A 22,510-nucleotide genomic window follows, 5' to 3' on the forward strand; every position below is an offset into this window, starting at 1 on the left:
TCTTTCTATTTGTTTTTATCTATTTAATCTTCTGTAAGGCACTTTGGTCCATTGTGGTTGTTTTGTGATTTGGAGGCTGCCTTTAACAGCCGATTACGTGACAGCCAGGCGACAAAGGCTGCTCCAAATGTGACCCACAAATGCATCCTCCTTTTACCTGGATTTGAACGATGATTCGGGTGTATCCCTCGTGGCCCACCCTATCCCAGGATTCATAGCAGTGGCAGTGGATAATTTTTTGATTTAAGCTTGTTCTGCAGCCACAAGAGATAGGCACCTTGCAGTCGACAAAATCCTCTGTATGCCAGAGTTTTCTAGAGTCAAATGTGAGGCCATCTGTCCGACAGCTAAAGCTTCTCCTAAATTAGGCCATGCAACAGGATCATGACCCCAAGCACAGCAGCAAATCTACAGCATGGAAGTCCAGACCTCAACCTGACTGAAATGCTGTGTATAAAGGAATGCTTGCAAATGTCAATGAATTGAAGTTATTGCTGCTGACTGAAGGTTCTGTAAAATTCCTCAATCATAGAATGATTACGATATTGAACTAAAACAAATGCCTGAATCCTAAATTGTGGATATCCTATTATGGTGATCTACAATGTAACACTAAATGTGATTAAAACACTAAAACACTGGACTCCTGGGCTGAACGACCGTGAGAATCACCAACCCGAGGAAAACACACAATACACGAGTCCATGACAAAGACAATTCATTCTTGAATGAAGACATTGTTCAGACACATTTAAAATGCAGCCAATTGTGTTTATTATTAAATTATTGAGGGAATAGAAGGGGGGGGGTTAAGAAGAGGGTAAATTAAAGGGATAGAAAAGAGGAAAAAGATAGAGGACAGAAAACCCCAACAATCCCCTCTGAGCAAGCACTAGGTGCGACAGTGGATAGGAAAAACTCCCTTTAAAGGAAGAAACCTATGACAGAACCAGGCTCTAGAGGGGGCAGTCAACTGTCGGGACTGGTTGGGGGTGAGGGTGAAAGAGAGAGAGAGGGGAGGGAGATGGGACAGTGTTTTTGCACTTCAAGAGGGTAAATTAAAGGGATAGAAAAGAGGAAAGAGATAGAGGACAGAAAACCCCAACAATCCCCTCTGAGCAAGCACTAGGTGCAACAGTGGATAGGAAAAACTCCCTTTAAAGGAAGAAACCTATGACAGAACCAGGCTCTAGAGGGGGCAGTCAACTGTCGGGACTGGTTGGGGGGTGAGGGTGAAAGAGAGAGAGAGGGGAGGGAGATGGGACCGGTGTTAGGGGTTAAAGGGAAATAGGGGAGGGAGAGGTGTCAGGTGGGAAAGGGAGGGGACAGGATTGGAGAGGTGAAAATTACGATGGAACAGAGGTGGAGGAAGACAAGGTGACATCAGCAGCAGAAAACATAGAAAACGTAGAAAAAGCAGGAGTGTCCCTCCTCCAGAAGAAACGGAAGCGTTTTTTCTTCTTTTCCAGGAGCTTTTCCACGAGCACTTTTTTCTCTAGGATGAGGGTTCTTAACTCATCGATCATTTGTGTATTTTCCTCCTCAAGTTTCCTGCATGTTTTCTCCACTTCTTCTAATTTGGCTTGTTTTTCTTCCAGCCTTTCTTTCAGTTCGTTACATTTTGCCTCCTGCATTAGCTTTGCCTTGTGCATCTCTGTATAACACTGTTCTAATTTGTTGTGCGTGTCTTCTAGCTGCTGACTTCTCTCGATTTGTTGAAGTGTACACTGCAGGTCTTTGTTTGTTTTCTCTAGTTGCTGCTTTAACATCTGCACCTCAGTGTTTTTGCACTTCAAGTTGTTGGAAAGTTCCTCAAGTTCTGTGTTTTTTCTCAGCATGTCATTGAGCTTACTCTGCATGTCTGAGCATTGTTTTTGCAGTGTTTTCTTTTCCCCCTCCAGTTCAGTTGTTTTGTTGTTCATTTTGTTATAACGTTCTTGCAGTTTTTGTTTTTTCCTCTCAAAGTCCTGGAGAGTTTGTTTTTCTTCTTTCTGCTTTATTTCCCGTTGTTCTTTGTCTTGAAGCAGCTCTTGATATTTCTGCAGTGTTTCATCAAGCTTTACCTGCTGCGCTCCGTATTTTTCCTGCATGCCTTGGAGTTGGCACTGCATGTCTCTCTGCTTTATGTCCAGCTTTTCTTTCTCTTCAAGGATTTCTTTATTTTTTTGCAGAGCTTCATCAAGCATTACTTGCAAACCTTTGTTGTGTTTCTTGATGTTCTGAAGCTCGCAATCCAGATCTTTCTCTTTCATGTCTTGCTGTTCTTTCTCTTGTTTGAAATCCTTATTTCTTTGCACTGTTTTATCGAGCTTTATTTTCAGCGCTGTGTATTTTTCCTCCACGTCTTCAAGCTTGCAGTCCATTTCTTTCTGTTTAATTTCTTGTTGCTTTTTTTCTTGAAGCAACTCTTTATTCTTGTTCAGTGTTTTATCATGCCTTGCCTGAAGCGCTTTGTACTTTTCCTCCATGCCTTGGAGTTTGCGCTGCTTTACGTCCATTTGCTCTTTTTCTTGGAGGAGTTCTTTATTTTTTGCAGAGCTTCATCGAGCTTTATTTGCAAGCCTTTGTTGTGTTTCTCCATGTCCTGAAGCTTGCAATCCGTATCTTCCTGTTTCATGGTCTGTTGCCCTTTCTTTTGAAGAAACTCAACCCTTCCTTTCAGCACTTTGTGATTTATCTCTGTGCCTTGGAGTTTTATGACCAGTTGTTTCTTCTCTTGGAGGATTTCTTTATTTTTTTGCAAAGCTTCGTCAAGCTTTACTTGCAGCTCCTGAATCTTTTTGTCCTTGTCCTGCTCGTTTTTCTTCTGTTGGAGGACTTCTTCTGTTGGTTTTTCTTGAGCTTTATTAAGCTTTGCTTGGAGCTCAAAGATCCTTCCGCGCATGTCTAGGACTTCCATTTCTTTCTCCTTTTGAATATCTTCCTTTTCAACAAGCTGGCTGAACAATCTATGCACTTCAGCAGTCCTTCTCTCATATTCTTCTCTCAGGAGCATAATCTCCGCTCGTTGTTCAAAAAAACTTTGCCAGACGTAATAGATGTACTCTGGCTGGAGCGGGTGTCGCGTATTGTGATTCTTCCTGAGATTTTTCTCATCCATTTCTTCCAAGCACATCTTCTGTACTTGAATATTGTCCTCTTGATCGCAAAGAGGAGCGCTGGGCTTTACTATTTCTCTTTTGTTGTGTTTTTTCGGAGACATGTTAGAATCTGTAAACAGTGAACAGTGACTCTGAAAATGATCCAAAAAAGGCTTCTCTGGTGAGCGTTTGAATGCTGCAAACGTAAATGCTGCGAATAACAGACTAAAAGTTGTTGTGTCTCACTCCTATTTAAGGGTTTTTAGGATCAAAGGATCAAAGGATCAAAGTGGTGGTAAGATTCTAAATGTGGGTGATGTCAAAACTCTGTAAGCCAATGAGGTTGTCACATGACATTTGTGGGAGGGCATTTTTTTACCTGGACAAATTATCAATAAAGTTTCAATCTCTGTAACAATGATGACAGTATAATTGTTATTGTTCAGCAGAACAACAAACAATTATATTGACAATTATATGTGTCCAGTATGTTGGCTGATTTTCTTTTACTTTTTGCATTTGAAAATAAAAGTTGTCCTGATTTTAACACCATTACAAGAAGTGTTGTTAATTATTCATTTTGAATCATAATCAAGTTACCACAAATTGTTATTCTTAGTACTGCATACTTGCAGTGAAGAAGTTGTCCTAACAGTCATCTTAAGTAAACTGCACTCAATTTTTCTGGAGGCAATGAGTTTGCATAGTTTTTTTGAGTTCTGGGAACTACTTAGATTTTACAGTGCAGTAGTTTGAACATTTGTAATAACATTTCTGCAAACTGGAACAAACTTCTCCTTTTCTAGAACTGTTGCTAACACTTATGACATGAAAATGAATCGAGATGGAGTGATAAATGTTATTTTTCTTGTTTTGTTTATATCTAAAGTTTAAAAACAAAAATAGAAACTGTTACCTGGACTGCCTCAGCCCAGGTGATGTAATATTAGCAGACAGAGGGTTTGATGTTGCAGAATCTTTGGAGCTGTACCATGCTGAACTGAAGAGCCCAGCTTTCACCAAAGGGAAGAACTAACTGGCCCCTAGATTGCCCAATCAAATCTCTTAATGCCATCAGCCCTCCCCTTCCTTCACTGTGCGCTCACCTTGTAGAAAAGAGTTGAGTGTGGAAGAAATGGCAAAAATGTGGAGCTGAAAAGCTAAGAGAGAAAAAGAAATTATAAATAAATCAACGTGTCAAATTAACTGACATGTTAGCTGTTGCAGCTCCTGCTGCATTTTATGTATCTATATTGTGTCTTTTTCATAATAAATAATAAAAAACATGATTTATCCTCACTGTATGAACATTCTTGGAGTCCTTGAAGTCTCGTCATGGTGAAGTTACTCATGTGATGCGATGTTGTTATAATGGTCCAGCTGGTGTGTAGCTATCATATTAGAGTTCTCTTTCTTCTTCTGATTTTATAACATTTTTTGGTGATGGTGTCACATTTACAGTGGTTGCAACACTTGCACCTAAAGTGCCACCATAGTAACCACTGCATAAATGCAACACACTTGTTTTCTAACAGGAATCTGCAATCAGCCATTCCTTAAACTAAATCCTAACTTTGTCATTGAGCAAATTAAAAGAACAAAATCATGTTTGAACATAAACTGAGTATTTGCACGGACATGCTCAAATTCAAAGTCATCTTTTTGTCAAAAAAACATATGGACAGGTCATACACAAGAATTTGTAATTGCAACGCTCCCACGGCCCTCGGTGTACACTAAACAACATAAACATAAAAAGATACAAATAAAATAAAAGTCTTATATACTATACATTACAATAAAATCTTATATAAACAACAGTATCCAACACAATCCAGGGTCAGAGGGCCCGGTGGCGCCAGTGTTCGGCAGCCTCGCCTCTGTCAGTGCGCCCCAGGGTGGCTGAGGCTACAATGTAGCTTGCCATCACCAGTGTGTGAATGTGTGTGTGAATGGATGGATGTAAAGCGCTTTGGGGTCCTTAGGGACTAGTAAAGCACTATACAAATACAGGCCATTTACCATTTACCATTTACAATCCAACTGTTTGATGGGAGAAATCACCTGTTTTTCATAGAACAGCAGGTAAGCTGTTCTCTGCCGCTGCTCATCATTGACGAACTCATCATCGTATGTTAGTCAGCAGTGTGTGACGTGGTCTCTTAGCATGGCCCCCTGGCTACCACCGTGACCTGCTGGGGTACACGACCTGGAAACTGGCTCATCTCTCTCATTGACTTCAGGACAACGCGGCTCATCATCTAAGGTCACCTTTTTCTTTGAGGAACACATCACCAGTTAGTTCAACCAAAATGGATGACATAATGAGAATTTGAGTGTCAATCCTAACATTCAGACTCCACATGTTCCTATAACATCTGTTCACGTGTCACACTCGGCTCTGTAGAACGTACCGTGCAGAAAAACAGCAGCGAGTTGGGAGGGCAGGAAACCTCTGTCTGGACACCAACGTCCTTGACTTCACATTTTTCAGTGCTGATGGTACTGTTATAGAAAGACACAAACAGTGCAATCACAGTGATGAAATTACAGGAGAAGAAACACAAAGCAATCAATCAGCTTTAAATAGGAACACAGTAAAAGGACCAAAACATCCTCAGACTGGCTGACGGGGTTAACACTGGACAAAACACAAAAGATTCTCCTTCATGATCCAAGAAGGAAGGAGTACCAGCAGAACTTGTTCAGACAGTAAAATAATATCGTACCTCTGTTGGGGTTCAGAAGGTGGCACGACTGTGTCTTCTGCCTTGTCTTCATTTTTGGGAAAAACCTTTGACTTTTTCTGCCAGTTACAAATAAATCCAGTTAAAAACAAATGATGCACAAATTCCTGCACCGTTTGTTTGTTCAGAGCTTATTCTCTGCAGTGGTAAACTCACCTCACAAAAAAGCCATCTGCGCCACCAGGAAGCCTTCTTTGATTTGTTCGTCTGAGCCTCAGCTGGAGGTGAGACTGGTGCAGAAGAGGTGGCTGGAGTGTCAGGGGCCACATGTTCATCTGTGAGATCCTTTCGTGCACTCACACTGGAAAGATAACAGAGAAGATCAGTCTGCTGTAATGCACTCAAACTGCCCTCAGTGCCTCAAGAAAGTCAGCTAAACCGACTGCATGAAGCTGTGGACTCCACAGAGGGAACAAATCTACAACTTACACAGTAAAAACTGATTCAGCTCAAATATTCAGACAAATATTTACTTTCAAATGAGAAAACTGTGCATGCATGTTTATATGTGTATTTATAAATGTATACATAAACATAATTTTAAACATAGTAAAAATGTGACAGAGAGCAAAGATCGTACTTTTTCAGTGGGTCCTCTCCAACACCCACAGTATCCTCCTTTATTATCTGTTTCAAATAAATCAAACAGCATGTGATTTAATAAGAACTGCTGCACAAAAACAGCATTTTTTTTTTTAAATATTAAAAAAAAATGACAAATCAGGCTGTGCCTTTCTTCTTCTTAGAGTCCAGCAAAACATGTTTGCACTTTTGCTGTTTGAGCAAATAATCCGTAGAACTTGTAAAGTTTTTACAAAACACTTCGCCTTCTCTCTGCAATCTCCAACTCCGGTTTGCAAAAGTCTGAAAGTGTGTGAACTTACAGTCCTCAAAATGTGACACCTACAGAATGTGTTTGAGTTAGCAGGTAACAAACATAAACATGGTTACCATAGTGATAATAATAAACTTTATAATGTGTTGCTAACATTTTGGTTGTTGTGATGATTCAAATTTGTTCAGTAAACCTCATCAACATGAACATGTGTTGACATTGGCATATATTTGGATCTCATATCTTCTTATTAACCCTTTAAAACCGGTCGGAGTGGGCACGCTCCGTTTTGCGTAACTATTTTTAAATCCCGGTAGCTCTGCAACCACGTAAGCTAGAGCAATAATTTTTTTTGCATATGAAACCGTAGGAGTTGTACTTACATCTTATGCCATCAGCTTGTCCTAGGTCACAGTTTCCTTCCACATATAGCTTTGCAAAAACTGCAAAAAAAGCGCTTGCAGCAACAAAAACAATATTCAAGAAACACGCTTTGCCGATCCGATCAGCTGTTCATAACACTTCCTACGTTGGAATAGACGTCAGCACGAACTTTCGCATGTCCGCCATTACCTGAACCGAACGTCATTTTCGCGGAAATGTAGGTTTTTTTTATTATCAGGGCCTCAGAGCTGGTGTTTTTAAAAGTTATCTTTGACTTTATGACTTTCTGTGTCGTTTCTGGGATGCTTAGAACTCAAATTGCACTGCTGGAAATAGTTTATTTTGATGCATATGCTGCTTTTTTGCAAATTTGCACTATAATATTTATTTTCGTTTTTCCTGCAGTATATAAAAATTGGTGTATTTCAAAAATAAAACTATGAAGACACTTAAAATAAATTTCCTGTGGTGGGAAACTATTTTGTGCAACTTTTTTGTATTTACAGTTTTGAGGGATAAGCCTCTTAAATTTCTCTAACTAGAAATATATGTTAAAAAAACAAAAACGATTTTCAATTTTTTTGTAGTTTATTGCACTTTTTTGCAATTTATGTAATTACTATGCACTTAATGCATACATATTATTAAAATTTGGGCTATAATGGTTGTATTGATGTATATCAACTTGAAATGCTCCCAAAATTGGCACTACAGCATGTAAAAATATAATATAAGCTCTGGTGGACTTGGTTCTATGGTAGGTCTTAAAGGGTTAAAAAGCAGTAGAGTACCATTACATGTTACGTAGCAGTCCAATGAATACTGTAGAACTTGTAATGAAAGAACTGTAAAAGAATTGCATTTTTAATCTAAATTTTATTCAATGCATGCACATCTTTAATTTCAAAATATACAAAGAAAAACTAATTTAATTGCTAAGAGTCTTTTTTTTAAACTTTTATTACATTTGTATTACTTTCATATGAGTTGTTTTGTTGGGATACAAATTTTTAAAATGGAATTTAAATTAAACAAAGTCATAGATGGTAAATGGAAATTGTTCAGACACAAGGTTTAGCTCGCTTTGACTACAACCCCCAGAATGTCGCCGAAGACTCCGTCATAGTCTTTAAACCAATAGTGGTGTATCTATGAGTCACGTGACAAGCAGCGCAGCAGATTTGAATTATTTGTGAAATTGTCTGCTTCCACGTCGCTGTTTGAATGCGAAGCAAAAAAGATTTATGAGGTTTCGGAGGAAATAGAGGTTTGTATTTTAACTCGAATAAAACATTTTCTCCATGGAAGTTGTTGGACCATAAAATCATCCAAAATGAATCTTTAAATTGTGAGTTTTACGCTCGTGTCCGTTACTGTTTGACATAGGTGGAGTGCTAAAGAGCTAACGTTAAAGTTAGCATGATAGTCAAAATGTTCGTTTCCAAATTCGCTGGTTTCACTGTTTGTCAGTGTTGGTGTAAAGTTGAATGTTTTTAGATTATTGTGGTACTAAACTTCCACGTCTTATCTGTTTTCAGAGACGAACAAGCTTACGGATGGACTGTCGATCTAACAGCGGTGAGTAAGCATTCAGTGACCGTCAGGCATTTATACCGTGTGTTTTTAAGCGTTTCATCACTAATCACTTTGATTGTGTCTCAGCAGATGTGTTCTTTCTGCCTGACGAGAAGTTTGACTTTGATGTGTCTCTGTCGCCTGCCAGGTAAAAATCACACGAGAGTTTCTATCGAGGTACTGCCAGGAGTTCAGTCACGCGCTTTTCTTTTATTTCCGCATTTAAATTTCCACAATATCCTCTGATTGTCCGGCTGCCAACATCCAGAAGACGTGTTTGACATATGATCTTGCACTAATAAGGTTTACATGCAGGATTTGATCTGCAGCACACCTCTGTGCTACAGTAAAGGTTTTTATAGTTGACTGAAACTAGGTTTTCGGGAAAAACACTTCTGCTGACTGAAATTAACAAGAAAAGTTCAAAGTTTTAGTCTTTGTCTGTGATTCGGCGACTTAGTGTAAAATTGATCAAGATAAGGATGTCTACGTGACATAAAAAGTTAGTATTGTAAATCATATTCAGAACTCTGTAAATATTGCCTCTGACCAACTCCGCCCCCTATATTAATAATAAAAGTAAGTATAATAGCAGACAATATGTAAGCTAATGAAAACTAAACTGAAATCAGCAAACCCACACAAAAAGTCAAATTGACAAAGTAATAAACTATTAACAAGAATGTAAAACAGCCATTAAATCTATCGAACAATATAAAATTAGTAAAACAACATGTGTCCCAATAGTTCTGTTTTCTTCTAGTGTAAATAAGTTTAAGTGAATTTCAACAACTTTTGCAAAACTCTGAACATCCTTAGGTATCTTAAGAAAAGTCAGTTTTAACTGAGTGAAAGCCGTCAAGGAACTCCGCATTTTAACCCTCAACTGTAAAATGCGGATGGGTATTGTCGTCACCCTGCTGGCCGGGCAGGATGGCAGTTGACCTGGACACACAAGTTTCTCTAAGGATACCCTCAATACGATCATTCATTTTAGATTTAAGCTCTGTAATGTATCGTATTAGACCTTGAGTTATTGGTTTAAAAAAAAAAAAAAATCCCTCTAAAGTTTGTTGGGTGTGTGATTTCTAATTCAAACTACTTTAGTGCATAACATATCTTATTAATTTCAAGCAAAATAAGTTTTCTTACTTTGGTTTTGCCATTATAATTAATTGCTGTGAACTGTCTGTTCCTCTTGCTGTGACTTATGCACTAATGTCCTTGTGCTCTGCAGCTCTAGAGGTGATGAAGATGAAGATGAGGTGTTTGTTGGTCCAGTCAGTCATAAGGAGAAGTGCATTTCCGTTAGTGTGGCGTCTCCCCTTGAGAACCATAGCATAACCTGGAGCCCGCTGACGGGAGAACAGCTGGAGGCTGTGTGTCAGGAAGCCCACAGACTAGCAAGTCAGCTGCAGAGCACTGTGTCACACGATGAGAACAGAGACACCACCAGTATGACCATGGACACCATGACTGAGCAAGAGGAGTTTGTTGAGGATGCTGAGACCAGACTTGGTCTCCTGGCTCAGACCACCAGTGGAGTCAGCCCAAACAAACGACAGACCTTCTGTGTGCAGGACAGTCCACTGAAGCAGCTGCCGCCCGTCATCCAGCGCCAACTGCAGAGAGGCAGCGGATCCAGCATCACTTCATCTATCCGCCCCACTATCACCCCAGCTTCATCTACCCGCCCTACTTCAAAAGGCCGACTCAGCACCTGCAGCCCTGTGATCCAAGCCAAAGCTCAGCCCAGAACTGCACTTCGAGGGAAATCTGCACTAGGTGTTGCCGTTGTGCTGCCAAGCAAACCAACCATCCCAGTGACTTCCTGTTCAACCAACAAGAGCAGAGTGGAAAAGACCAAACTGCAACCACCCAAAAGAGTAAGATTTGAGTTTTTAATTCACTCAGTATCGGTGTATAAAAATAGCCACAGGCTTAGCGCTGTTTTCTGGAAGCAGCCTTTGACAAATGCCTAATAGGCTTTCTCTGAATCAGTCTTCTCCAAACCCGCCTCTCCTCACACACTTCCACTGCATTTGCATGGTGGTGTGGAGGCGTGTCACATCAAAGGCTTCTCTGTATAGCTTCGACTCTGAGAATAGAGCAGCGTTTCTGGATCATGTGTTAATATAATATCCAATAACTTTGGATTTGGGACAGAAAATGGTTCCAAGATTTCTGGAAGTGTTCCTGAGCCCTTGCAGTCATTTCCATGGTAGAATCATGGCTATTTTGGGTATTTTTAATGGCTGAAGAATACAAGCAGTATTTATTTTCTGCTTCATTCCTTGAATGGAAAATGTTTGATATATTTGTTGAACATACTGTTAAAAAGCAACATTTAAAAAACAGATTGTAAACATTTCCAGTGAATTTAATTAAAATGGAAAAGGTGCATTTTCAAATAAGTACTTGGCATCGTAATACTTTAAAATGCAAACTGAACACTCCAGTACCTGTTTTAAAAAGCTTGTTGCTTATTTATACATTACCTTTGTTTTAAAGAAACCATTCAATAGATGCAAGTGTGATGGTAGAGTTACATAACAGATTAATACAAATTTGTATTAAACCAGTTCATAAAGTGATCCTGCCTAGAAAATCTTCTTAAGACATATTAAAGTAGCAAAAATAAATAGATGAAACAGATTCCTAACCAGGAAGCAAATGTAATAAAATAAACAAAAACAGAAACACAACCAGAACTGACTTTATATGAGCTTTTCTCCTTTTATTAAATTTTTTATTTTGTGTGTAGATAGTTTGCTAAGAAGTTGTTGGCTTGAAAGCGCCCTATCAACAGATTACTGATGATCTGTTACCTATTACCTGTTTCAGGCAGTGGGCAGTTGGAGGCAAAGCCCGTCGTCTTGTCCCCCTACCAGGGCAGAGTCCTCTGAGGATTTGCTCTCCGATTCAGCGAGCGTGGCCTCCGACATCAGTGATAGCTCCCTCAACTCCAGTCTGTTAGGAAAACGCACACTGCCTCGGCCAACCAAGGTAAAGGAAAACTGCATGTGCAAATAGTTCAGTGAAGTGTTTTCTGATTGGGAAAAACATTTTGTTTACTTTGAGTGATATTTATCTGCTGACTTTATTTCTCACTTTGTAAATGAGGTTAAAAAAAAAAAAAACAATAATTATGGAGCTGAAACAATTTCATACGAGTTATGTAGAAGCATCAGAGTCTACAGCAGGGGTGGGCAACTCCAGGCCTCAAGGGCCGGTGTCCTGCAGGTTTTAGATATCTCCCTGGGTCAACACAACTGAATCACATGATTAGTTCATTACCAAGCCTCTGAAAACCTCAGGACATGTTGAGGAGGTCATTTAGCCATTTGAATCAGCTGTGTTGGATCAAGGACACATCTAAAACCTCCAGGACACCCGCCCATGAGGCCTGGAGTTTGACACCTCTGGTCTACAGTAAACAAGAGTTCAAGCTTATATTTCCCCCATTTTTTTTTATTTTTATAGTATAGCATTTTTAACTATGAATCATTAAAAGAACAATGTGTGAAATCTCATCACTAGATGTCAGTAGATTGCATTCAAATGAATTTTGTTTTCTTACCCCTACCAATTCAAATGCATAATCCTAGCTATGGTGGCCTCTGTATGACAAACATTTCTCATTGCCATTCAACTGTAGTGAGTAGGCTGTCAGCTTACCTCTGCTGTCAATGTGTCCATGTCTATTTATTCTGGAGGAGGCCATAAATAGTATAGCAATACTGCAACACCTCAGCAATACTGAGGTGAGTTTTTTGAGGATATCCTCAACTTAGAGGAGAGCTTTGACTTCAGTTTGGGAAAAGAGGATGAGGTGGAAATGAGGAGAAGAGAGCAGGGGAGGAGGAGAAAAAAGGACGTAATGAGAAAGTGATTATCCACATGTACAAATGTTAAATTGTCAGATATTGTGAAAGAGCCATTTGGGATTTTTAAATTAAAAGTAACTTCTAAGGGGTGTGGCCAGTCTGTAGCCACATACATAAAACACAATTAGGAGGAACAGTGATGTCCACCTCACCCACTGTAGTCATGATGGCATGACAACATAGCAGCTTCCACAAACCAGTGCCCACTCCTATATATTTTTAATGCATTTAACTATGTTTGTGTGAACACATTTTTTTGAAAACTTAATTAAAATAACATTGCTGTAATTATTAACAGGACTTTTTTTATGGTTGAGAATTATCTTAGGTCACTTTTAATAATTCCAAGGAAAGACCTTTATAATACAAACCGACTGCAATGTCTGTAGTGGGTAAACAAATGTTAGGTCTGACCCATGGACTACATATAAAAGATAAACATAGATAAATATGTAAAATCACTGGTCATGATTGTGTTTCCTTCCAGCAGAGTGGCGTGAGGAACCTGTCAGGTGGGAAAGCACAGCCTCTTCAGACCAGGAGAAAGAACACGTCCTCATCATCCTCATCTGTATCCAGCTTCAACTCCAGCATCTCTCTTTCCCCAGCTAAAGGTATGCTCACTGCGTAATGGTAACAGGAGCTACATGCTAGTGTTTTTTAAAAAATAAAAAAAAGGAATACTGTGACGGCTCATTTTTCCTCTAGTTTAATTGAAAAGGCTAAGCTTTAATTATGTTTTAATTATGATTATTAGCTCATGAAAATCAGAAATCATCTAAAATTATTAGACGTTTATTATTATTATTAGTAGTAGTAGTTGTTGTATTAATAAACTTACTTGGGGGAAAAATGATTGAATCAGTCTGTGATGTGGAGGCTTTGGTGAAGCCCAGGTTTCTTTTGTAGCAGCTTTAAGCTCGTCTGAAGTTTTGAGCTGACTGTTTTTCATCCTCTTGAAAATATCTCATAGACAGTCTGAGGTATTGTCACAAAGAAGTTCATGCTCCATCTGTTGGTAGTTTTGGCACTGTGTGTAGGTCCTGTTGGAAAGAATATCTCCTTAAAGCTTTTTATCAGATGGAAGCATGAATTACTGTAAAATCCCCTGAATTGATATTGTAGTCAGTAGAACACAGTGCAACAACACTAAAACAGAGAGACTGCAGAAAGTTAACATTTGATTTCAGACAACTTGCACTCTGAGTTTACATGTTGTGGGTACATCTGAACGCAGCATTTGAAGAAGGATGAGTGTCTTAAATATGCTTGTGGAGGGAGGTCCTCTAGGTCAGAGTAAATTGGAAATTGTAAACATAAGGTGTTCTCTCCAACTAGCTTAGATTGGTTCTGGTTGGTAGTCTGAAAATGATTTGATCTGTGGCCTGGATGAGTACGTGCAAAGGTTTTATTTGGATGATAGTTTAAAGATTTACTGTACGGCTAAATGGTTAAATGTCTACCCTGGTTTCACCATCTGTTGTCGCTCTCAGGCAAGGTGAAGTCTACTCTGAACGGGAGTCTGAGCAGCTCCACTGGCCCAGCACCCCGCAATGTGAACAGCCTCAGCAGGCCACGCAGGTCCACCATCTACAGTGCTGCAGAGTCGGTGTCCTCCTCTGCTGCTGGCCGCCGCTCAATATCGACACAGGTCAAGAAGCTGTCTGAGGCAGAGAGTGGCAAAGATGCCAAATCCAGTCCTCACAAGAGAGCTGAAGCCACTCCCCCCAAAAGACCTGCATCTAACCTCACCTCCTCCACAAGTCGGCTGCAGAGCGGACCGAAGGCCAAATCTAAACCTGAGGCGGTGGTCCTACCTACACCAAGCACAGCAGGCAAAGGAGTTCACCATGCAAATGGTGAGAAAGTCATGATTAACTCTGAGATGTTTGGACATGTTCACACTGTTAAAAATTATAAATAATGGACTAACATCTAACTTGGATTTCAGTGCTCATAAATTGAGTGAAACTGACCTTCTTTCCCGGGGTTAAAAAAAATCCAGTTTTTGTTTTGTTTAGTGTTTTGGGGTTTTTTTCCTTCCCTTTTTGACGGCTTTTACTCAGTTACCATTGATAATGTGGGCTTTTTTCCTTCACTGGTGAAAGATCAGCATGCTCTGAGTGGCAGTATAAATAGTTACATGGCTTTGGTGATGTCAGTTAGCTTTTGCAACAACCAGTGTAGTGACTATAAACCAGGCTTTAAAAGGGCTTCTTCCTTTCCAAGTGCTACTTGTAGGGGATTCACTGATAGTTTTCTCTTTAATTTTGTCAAGTGTTTGCCTTGCAGTAATAACATGCCTTGAGAAAACTGTTAATTTGATTTGAGTTCAAATCTTTTGAAAGCAAGTATTTCAGCTTCAGTTTTTCACACTCTGACATGTCTGTCTCACTGTCTTTGTTTTGTCTTTAGATGTCTCAAAGGTGTTGAAGCCAAAGAGGCTGATGTCACTTAACAGCATGGACAGGTAGATGGTGGTACACGTATAATTCTTGATGCTGATAAATCTCTGCTGGGTTCTTTGTTCCTTCAGTCTTTGATCGAGTGGTTGTTGGAGCTGAATGTTACCTGACAGATCAGTGATACTGTAAACTCCTTCTCTTTTAGTCTTCTTCAAAAGCCATCTGCTGGTCCGCTAACGCCTTCTGCTATCACCTGCAAGTCACTGCAGATGAAGCCACGGCGCCCCTCTGCCCTCCCCACTCCAGTTAGACGCAAGGCTTCACTCTTTCCCTCTCCAACGCCCAAACCTCCAGCCCTCTCTGACTCTGTCCCCACCTCATATACCAAGCAGCACAGCTGTAGGTAAGATGCTAGAGGCTGCCTTCTAACTGGTCCTTTGCAGATCACCCGGTTGCTCCTTTGACTTCACATACAGGTGTATCATTCTGGGGGTTTTTTTTTTCCTTTTGTGTGTGTGTGTGCAGCCCCACTCTCACCAACGCAGAGGAGGAGGAGGAGCTTGTAGATGCACCTGAAATTCAGCCCTTCTGTCTAGAGGATGATCCCCCTACCACCACACCCTCAAACAGCCAACAGGCTGACCAATCAGAGCCCATAGATCCTGGAGCACAGATTCTGGATGAATTGGTGCCCAATGAAAACCTGATTGAACGGGAGCTTAAAGAGGACAGCAACAGCAAGACACAGGAGGTCAGAGGTCACACAGTATTTACCATCATAATACACCAGCTACAGTCAGGGAAAAAAATTCTTTGAACCCCAGCTGATTTTGTAAGTTTGCCCACTAACAAAGAAATGATCAGTCTATAATTTCAATGCTAGGTTTATTTGAACAGTGAGAGACAGAACAATAACTAAAAACTCCAGAAAAGTGCATTTCCAAAAAATTAATTAGCATTTTCATGAAGGACATAAGTATTTGATCCCTTTGCAAAACACGCTTTAGTACTTGATGGCAGAACCTTTGTTGTCAGTCACATGGGTCAGACCTGTTTTGTAGTTGGCCACAAGTTTTGCACACATCTCAGGGGGGATTTTGTCCCCCTCCTCTTTGCAGATCCTCTCAAAGTCATTAATGTTTCATGGCTGATGTTTGGCAACTGGAACCTTCACCTCCCTTCATAGATTTTCTATGGGCTTAAGGTCTGGAGACTGACTAGGCCAATCCAAGACCTTAACATGCTTCTTCTTTAGCCAATGTTTCCTCCACATCTTCAGGTTCCAGTGCATAACAGGAACAAGCACTGGTACTCTGATTCCATATGGTGATATAACCAAAGGGTTATACTACACAAGTCTCCTTTTTTACTTTAACACCAGGTCATCTTCTAGTATCGACTCCTTTGGGGTTAAAATTATTTGGAGTCTGACAGATGACCAGGTGATTCAGATGCTCTGTAGCTGTATAACTTGCTTCATCATGGTTTAGAAAACATCTTAATTATAATGAATTGTTGCCACACACTCAAAGTACAAGTTCATTTGCTGTCCAGAGTCAGACTCTTGCATCATCACTTGTTCAGTCTGATCTGCTGGAGCTGCAGAGCAACTTCAGAGATGATCATCTCACACTCTGTTTTTTTCCTCAGGTTCTCCTTTTGGATCTTACACCACCCACCCTGCCTCCTCAAGAGAAGCTGCTCATTGACTTGACCAACACCCCTGACCTGATCCGGACCAATAAGACTTGCAATGCAACTCAGGTAACTTTCACCTCACCTGGGGATATCCTCCAAAGACCTTTTCAGAATCTATCAGTCTATTTAAATTTGTTCATATACCCATTAAGAATTATTGGGGTGTTTTAATTGGAATTTTAAGAGAATAGTTAATGGTGCTTTCAGTTATTGTTTGAACACTCACTTTTCCCACCCACTATTATTAATTGTATAACCTGTGATCACTGATATGCCACACACCTGTAAACTGAAATACAAAATCATTTGTTCTCACCAAATGTTCTCACCTAAACTGAAGAACAAATTTATGACCTGTACCACACAGCAGACCCAGTTATTTTTGGGAAAATTCCTGTAATGACTACTTTTACCAGCCCTTAAGAGAGGCCCAGTTGAGTGACTACAGCTGGCAAAGGTGAAGAAATGTAATGGCTACAGGTACCCTTTAAGACCATATATCGATCAAAGCAGCCATGCCTTCAGTCCAATATCCAGGAAAGACAAACTCCACTAGATTTTTAGTTTTTGAATATGTAGTATTTCAGCGGATTTGTGTTTCACTGGGAAGCTGGGAGGCAGTTTGTTCCTTTGGTGCTTCAGATTTCAGTAACCTTGTACCCAAAGCAGCTCTGTAACTGTGCATTTGTTGTTTTCAGCTGATTGATTTGAGCTCTCCGCTTATCAAGTGGAGTCCTGAGGACAAGGCTGAGAACAATGCTCCCCTCATCAACCTGTCCTTCTGATCGTCATCCTCCTTAAGTTCTGGATCTGTGCACATTACTGGACCACCACCTCTCTGTCTTCAGAAACTCTAATAATCCAACTTATTCTGAGTTTTTAGTCAGTGGAGTCTTTCCTACAGTGGAGTACACAAACATAAATGTTTTACATAAAATATTCTGAAATTGCTCAAGTGTCTCTACAACTAATTGTACTTTTATTTCTCTTGATTTTGCTGCTTATTGTTTGAATAAATCTTGTTAATGATGTTGTAAACACTCAAGTGATCCTGGCTTTCTGAAGTTCACTTGAAGAACAAATATTTATATAATATGCATAGATAATGATATAGATCAACTTGACTATGTGTTCAAAGTCAAAGGTGTACTGCAGAATCAGGACCTGACAGGTGACTGGCAGAACATGGTTTTAGATACAAAAACAGGACAGATTCATCATCAATGAGGAGAAATTCTTTGAAGTACAAAGGTGTCGCTCGACTGAGACCTGGAGACCTATGAAAGGGAGGTATATAAATATATTCTGCAATGCAGGGAATAATTTTAAAGTCCCTTCAATATTCATACACTATCAAAAGTCACTGGAGTTACCTGGTGTTTTATGTAAAAATCAGACGATGTTTGATTTGGGTTAAAAGGTGTTTGTGTATGAGGAAAAATTGATCTCACTCATCTTTACTTCCTTGATTACTGTTTTAATTACTCCCTTGCAGTGATGAAACACAGGTTTCTGAAGAGTTTTTGCAACAATTACAAGGCAGTAATTGTGTAGTTTATGGAGAACTGTGACTATCAAGATTCAGGGTGTGGGTGCAGTTGTGAAAGTCTAAGAGGTGATGAATAATTTCACAACAAGAAAAAAGAACAGGAAGTTCCAGTGAGAACACATCTATTGGAAGGTCAAAAAGTCAAAAGTTGATTTATCTAAGAAATGATGTAAACTGCAGCGTGTCTCAGGAGGTGCAGCAATGCAGTTTAACAATTAATCCCAATTCTACACGAGCCACAGGACTTGCAGGTAGAAGTGAGCAGAGCAAAGGACTACAACTTCAAGACGACATCAAGATGGACAGAGCAATTGCACTTGAAGCTTTGGGTGCAATTTGCAATGCCCAGATCAATTCTGTTCAAAACCAAAGAGCAGAAGCTCACGATGGAGCTTTCCAAAGAGCAAGCCTTTCCTGCTCAGCAGCACCAACGCTGTCTGTAAAAACTCTCATTCGTGCAGTTGCAGATGGAAATCAAACCTGGTAAATATTGTAATATAATAACGTGAGGTTTTTTTTTTTGTAGCAGTATATTTGAGTATAAGACTACAGACTCACAGTCAGCATGTAGTTTCTAAAGCTCAAAGAATTTTGACAACAATGTTGCAGTTTGGTTTGCAAAGAGTGAGGAAAAAATCCAGTGAAAGAGCAGCATTTCTTTTCTTTTGTTGATTGTCAGAAGGTTTATTCTGACCCTAATCTCAGCTGTCTTTCTCAATTTACAGCCCAGTGTCAAGAAACAACTTTGCCAGAATTCAACGTGTTCTGCAAGATGGTGAAGTCAAGCAGAAATGTAACGGCTACATCTTCCTTTTAAAACCCTCAAAAATATTTTAGATGAGGGTTTTTTGAATATGTAGTATTTCAACGGATTTGTGTTTCACTGGGAGGCAGTTTGTTCCTTTGGTGCTTCAGATTTCAGTAACCTTGTACCCAAAGCAGCTCTGTAACTGTGCATTTTGTTTTGTTTTCAGCTGATTGATTTGAGCTCTCCGCTTATCAAGTGGAATCCTGAGGACAAGGCTGAGAACAATGCTCCCCTCATCAACCTGTCCTTCTGATCGTCATCCTCCTTAAGTACTGGATCTGTGCACATTACTGGACCACCACCTCTCTGTCTTCAGAAACTAATAATCCAACTGATTCTGAGTTTTTAATCAGTGGAGTCTTTCCTACAGTGGAGTACACAAACATAAATGTTTTACATAAAATATTCTGAAATTGCTTAAGTGTCTCTACAACTAATTGTACTTTTATTTCTCTTGATTTTGCTGCTTATTGTTTGAAAAAACCCTTCAAAGTCCCTTTAATATTCATACACTATCAAAATTCACTGGTGTTACCTGGTGTTTTATGTAGAAATCAATTGATTTCACTCGTCTTTACTGACTCCAAGTCAGTTTTTAGTATCTGAACATTTGGATTTGAGCTAAAAGTGGACGTTTGAAACAAAAAGTGACTTCCTGCCTTTATTCAACATGGCTGTATACAGGTTTTGTAAACTCACACAAAAAGGTCATTTAAGGTGGTTTTCTTTCATGTGGAATAGAATTGTTACTTTTGTTTTAGTACGTTAAAAGTACTGTGCATGTAGAAATACAGATGATGTATTTATTAACGTGGCATTAAAATATTCTTTTTCCCAGGGTAAACTAATACTCTTGGTTAACTAAGTTCAAATTCTCACATTTACCAGCCAGGTAGCAGTTGATTCTATGGCAGAGGAGTTTATTCTATCTCTTACACTCACACAAAGAATGGGAAGAGCTACCGAGATGTTAAAAAAACCTTTTTGTGCCTTTAACAAAACAAAAATGGACTGGAATATCAACACTGCTACAAGCTTTAATCATGATAAAGCGTGGTTATGTGGATCAGCATTGGTTGTGCTTTCCCTGTTATGATTAAATTGCAGTTAAAGAGTGTGTTAAGTTTTTTGTTTTTATTATTTTTGCATATTTAAGGTGCTTCTGGCTGTTATATATAGTGTGTATGTAAATATTCCAAGATTTAAAATCCCTTTTTGCTCATTAAGAGTTTGCAGCTCCTAGCTACATTCACACAAAATCATCTTAGACATTACCCACCCAGTTATCTATCACATGCAAGCAGACCTTTTCATAGTCACAAAGACCAAATGTGACATTAATATAATAAAAATAGAAAACAAATCATATTGTGCACTCAGCAAGTCACCAATTTATTAATGAATGACATAATTAAATAATTCACAATTTTAATATGTGACAACCTGACTGATGTAATGGCTTGGCTATAAACATAACACATAAACACTGGTATTTGCACTGGTAGTCTTAAAAAACATATCAAATTCATTCATATAGAAGCAAATCACAACAACAATCACCTCACGGTGCTTTAACAAGCAGTTGATGACGTGGGAAGAAAAAACTCCCTTTTAACAGCAAGAAACCTCCAGCTCAACCAGGCTCAGGGAGGGCAAGCGTCTGATGTGACCAATTGGGGGTGAGTGAGGAAGACAGGACTAAAGAGACGATGTAGAAAAGAGCCAGAAATCAATAGTAACTAATTATAACTACTTATTGTAATTCACAGCTACTTAAATGTACCTAGCAGGATTACTGTAAATTCTTTCTTACTGTACATGTACAATTTGGACACACCTTCTCATTTTATGGTTTTTCTTTATTTTCATGACTAAATACATTGTAGATTCTCACCGAATGCATCAAAACTATGAATGAACACATATGGAATTGTTTAGTAAACCAAAATGTGAAATAACTCAAAACACGTTTCATATTTTCAGTTCTTCAAAACAGCCACCCTTTGCTTTGATTACTGCTTTGCACACTCTTGGTGTTCTCTTGATGAGCTTCAGGAGTTAGTCACCTGAAATGGTTTTCCAACAGACTTGAAGGAGTTCCAGAGGCTGAGCATTTGCTGGCCATTTTGCCTTCGCTCTGCAGTCCATCTCATCTCAAACCATATCGATTGGGTTTAGGTAAGGTGACTGTGGAGACCAGGCCATCTAGCGCAGCACTCCATCCCTCACACAGCCTGGAGGTGTGTTTGGGATCATTGTCCTGTTGACAAATAAATGTTGGTCCAACTAAACCAAAGGAGATGGGATGGCATGTCACTGCAGGATCTACTTGTCCATAAATGCCTGATTCACACAGTATCCTCTGAACAGTTGATGTAGAGATATGTCTGCTACTGGAACTCTGTGTGGCATTTATCTGGGCTCTAATCTGAGGTGCTGTTAACTTGGGACTCTGAGGCTGGTGACTCACATGAATTTATCCTCAGCACCAGTGGTCGTCCTTTCCTGGGGCGGTCCTCATGTGAGCCAGTTTCATCATAGCGCTTGATGGCTTTTGCAGCTGAACTTGGGGACAGATGACCTTCAGCTCTTAAAATAATGATGCACTGTTGTTTGTCTTTACTTAGCTGATTGTTTCTTGCCATTATATGAATTCTAACAGTTGTCATACATCATGAAGCTTATTGAGAGAAGGCCAAGGGTTTGCAGCGCTGTCAAAAAAGCAAAGGGTGGCTACTTTCGGGAATCTGAGACAAAAAACATAAAACATATTTAGAGTTATTTATCCATTTTTTTCTTTGCTCCATAATTTCATATATCTTGTTTTGTAAATTTAATGTCTTCAGTTTGTATCTACAATGTAGAAAGTAGTAAAAATAAAGAAAAAACATTAAATGAGAATGTGTACATGAGAGGACACCCTACCATGTAATTCATCTAGTAATGTGGGGCCACAGATGTTGACATAGGGGAGTGAGACATGCATGAACAAAGAATTCCACCTGTTCTGGGCACACACTTACAAATGTGACATCTTTCTTCTACTGTTTCTATTGGTAACTATATTTTGGGAACTCAAAGCACTGTAATTTAAGTAAAATACCATGGAAAGTACTCCAGAAGTTGCAGGCTGTAATTGATGGCACTGAATTTTTGTTGAACATAAAACTGCAATTGCAAGAAGTAGTGTCGAAAGACCACGGGAAGCTGAACAGTTTGGCCACAGGGTGAGAAAAATATGTACATCCTTTTTCACTTTAATTCAGTTTGTACAGAGCAAGAAATTTCAGGAGAAGTGCAACTGTCCTTTTCTTTTTGTGAAGGTCAAAAAGTCAAGAAAAGCCAGAGCACGAGAAGTAGGCAAAAGCCAAGGGACGCTTGGACCTTTATTTTATCCCTCTGCCCACTCCTGTCATTTATCATCCACTCCAAAAAAACATTGCATTCAAAGTTTCCTCCTCTTTTTTGAAAACAAGAGCTAATTCTTGCAGGCTTGCTGAATCCAACTTCTGCCAATGAAACCTGGGTTACTGAATAATTGT

At 39.4% G+C, this 22,510-nt stretch overlaps 1 protein-coding gene, 1 long non-coding RNA gene and 1 pseudogene across 11 annotated transcripts in view; 1 reads left to right on the top strand and 2 right to left on the bottom strand.

Moving 5' to 3' along the window:
- The window catches only part of LOC109201933 (uncharacterized), a 22,134-nt gene extending 15,053 nt beyond the window's left edge, over positions 1-7,081 (bottom strand). The window contains exons 1-6 of one of the 8 annotated variants that reach the window (XR_003220771.1): positions 7,046-7,081; positions 6,408-6,454; positions 5,984-6,128; positions 5,810-5,886; positions 5,495-5,585; positions 3,940-5,357 (exon numbers count right to left, since the gene is read on the bottom strand). This is a non-coding gene — a long non-coding RNA (uncharacterized LOC109201933). Of the gene's footprint in view, positions 1-3,939; positions 5,358-5,494; positions 5,586-5,809; positions 5,887-5,983; positions 6,129-6,407; positions 6,521-6,711; positions 6,897-7,045 lie in introns of those variants that run through there. The other 7 variants (XR_003220769.1, XR_003220772.1, XR_002061873.2 and 4 more) reach the window with 7 other exon arrangements.
- On the bottom strand, positions 991-3,591 carry LOC109201931 (probable DNA double-strand break repair Rad50 ATPase; annotated as a pseudogene).
- A 1,078-nt stretch (positions 7,082-8,159) lies between the features above and the next one.
- On the top strand, positions 8,160-17,660 carry gtse1 (G-2 and S-phase expressed 1). 3 transcript variants are annotated; one of them, XM_005454194.4, is made up of 12 exons: positions 8,160-8,313; positions 8,585-8,624; positions 8,712-8,769; positions 9,859-10,507; positions 11,466-11,627; positions 12,996-13,122; positions 14,002-14,367; positions 14,924-14,978; positions 15,119-15,316; positions 15,439-15,664; positions 16,564-16,677; positions 17,310-17,660. In XM_005454194.4, the coding sequence occupies exons 2-12, from the start codon at positions 8,603-8,605 to the stop codon at positions 17,394-17,396; spliced, it is 2,064 nt and encodes a 687-aa protein (XP_005454251.1). In that variant the 5' UTR covers positions 8,160-8,313; positions 8,585-8,602; the 3' UTR covers positions 17,397-17,660. The 3 variants fall into 3 exon arrangements, with proteins under 3 accessions (XP_005454251.1, XP_005454253.1, XP_005454252.1); XM_005454196.4 differs by having other exon boundaries at positions 12,999-13,122; XM_005454195.4 differs by having other exon boundaries at positions 8,240-8,394.
- The last annotated feature ends 4,850 nt before the right edge of the window (positions 17,661-22,510 follow it).

Source organism: Oreochromis niloticus, linkage group LG7 (genome assembly GCF_001858045.2).
Source record: "Oreochromis niloticus isolate F11D_XX linkage group LG7, O_niloticus_UMD_NMBU, whole genome shotgun sequence".
Classification (NCBI taxonomy): Eukaryota; Metazoa; Chordata; class Actinopteri; order Cichliformes; family Cichlidae; genus Oreochromis; species Oreochromis niloticus.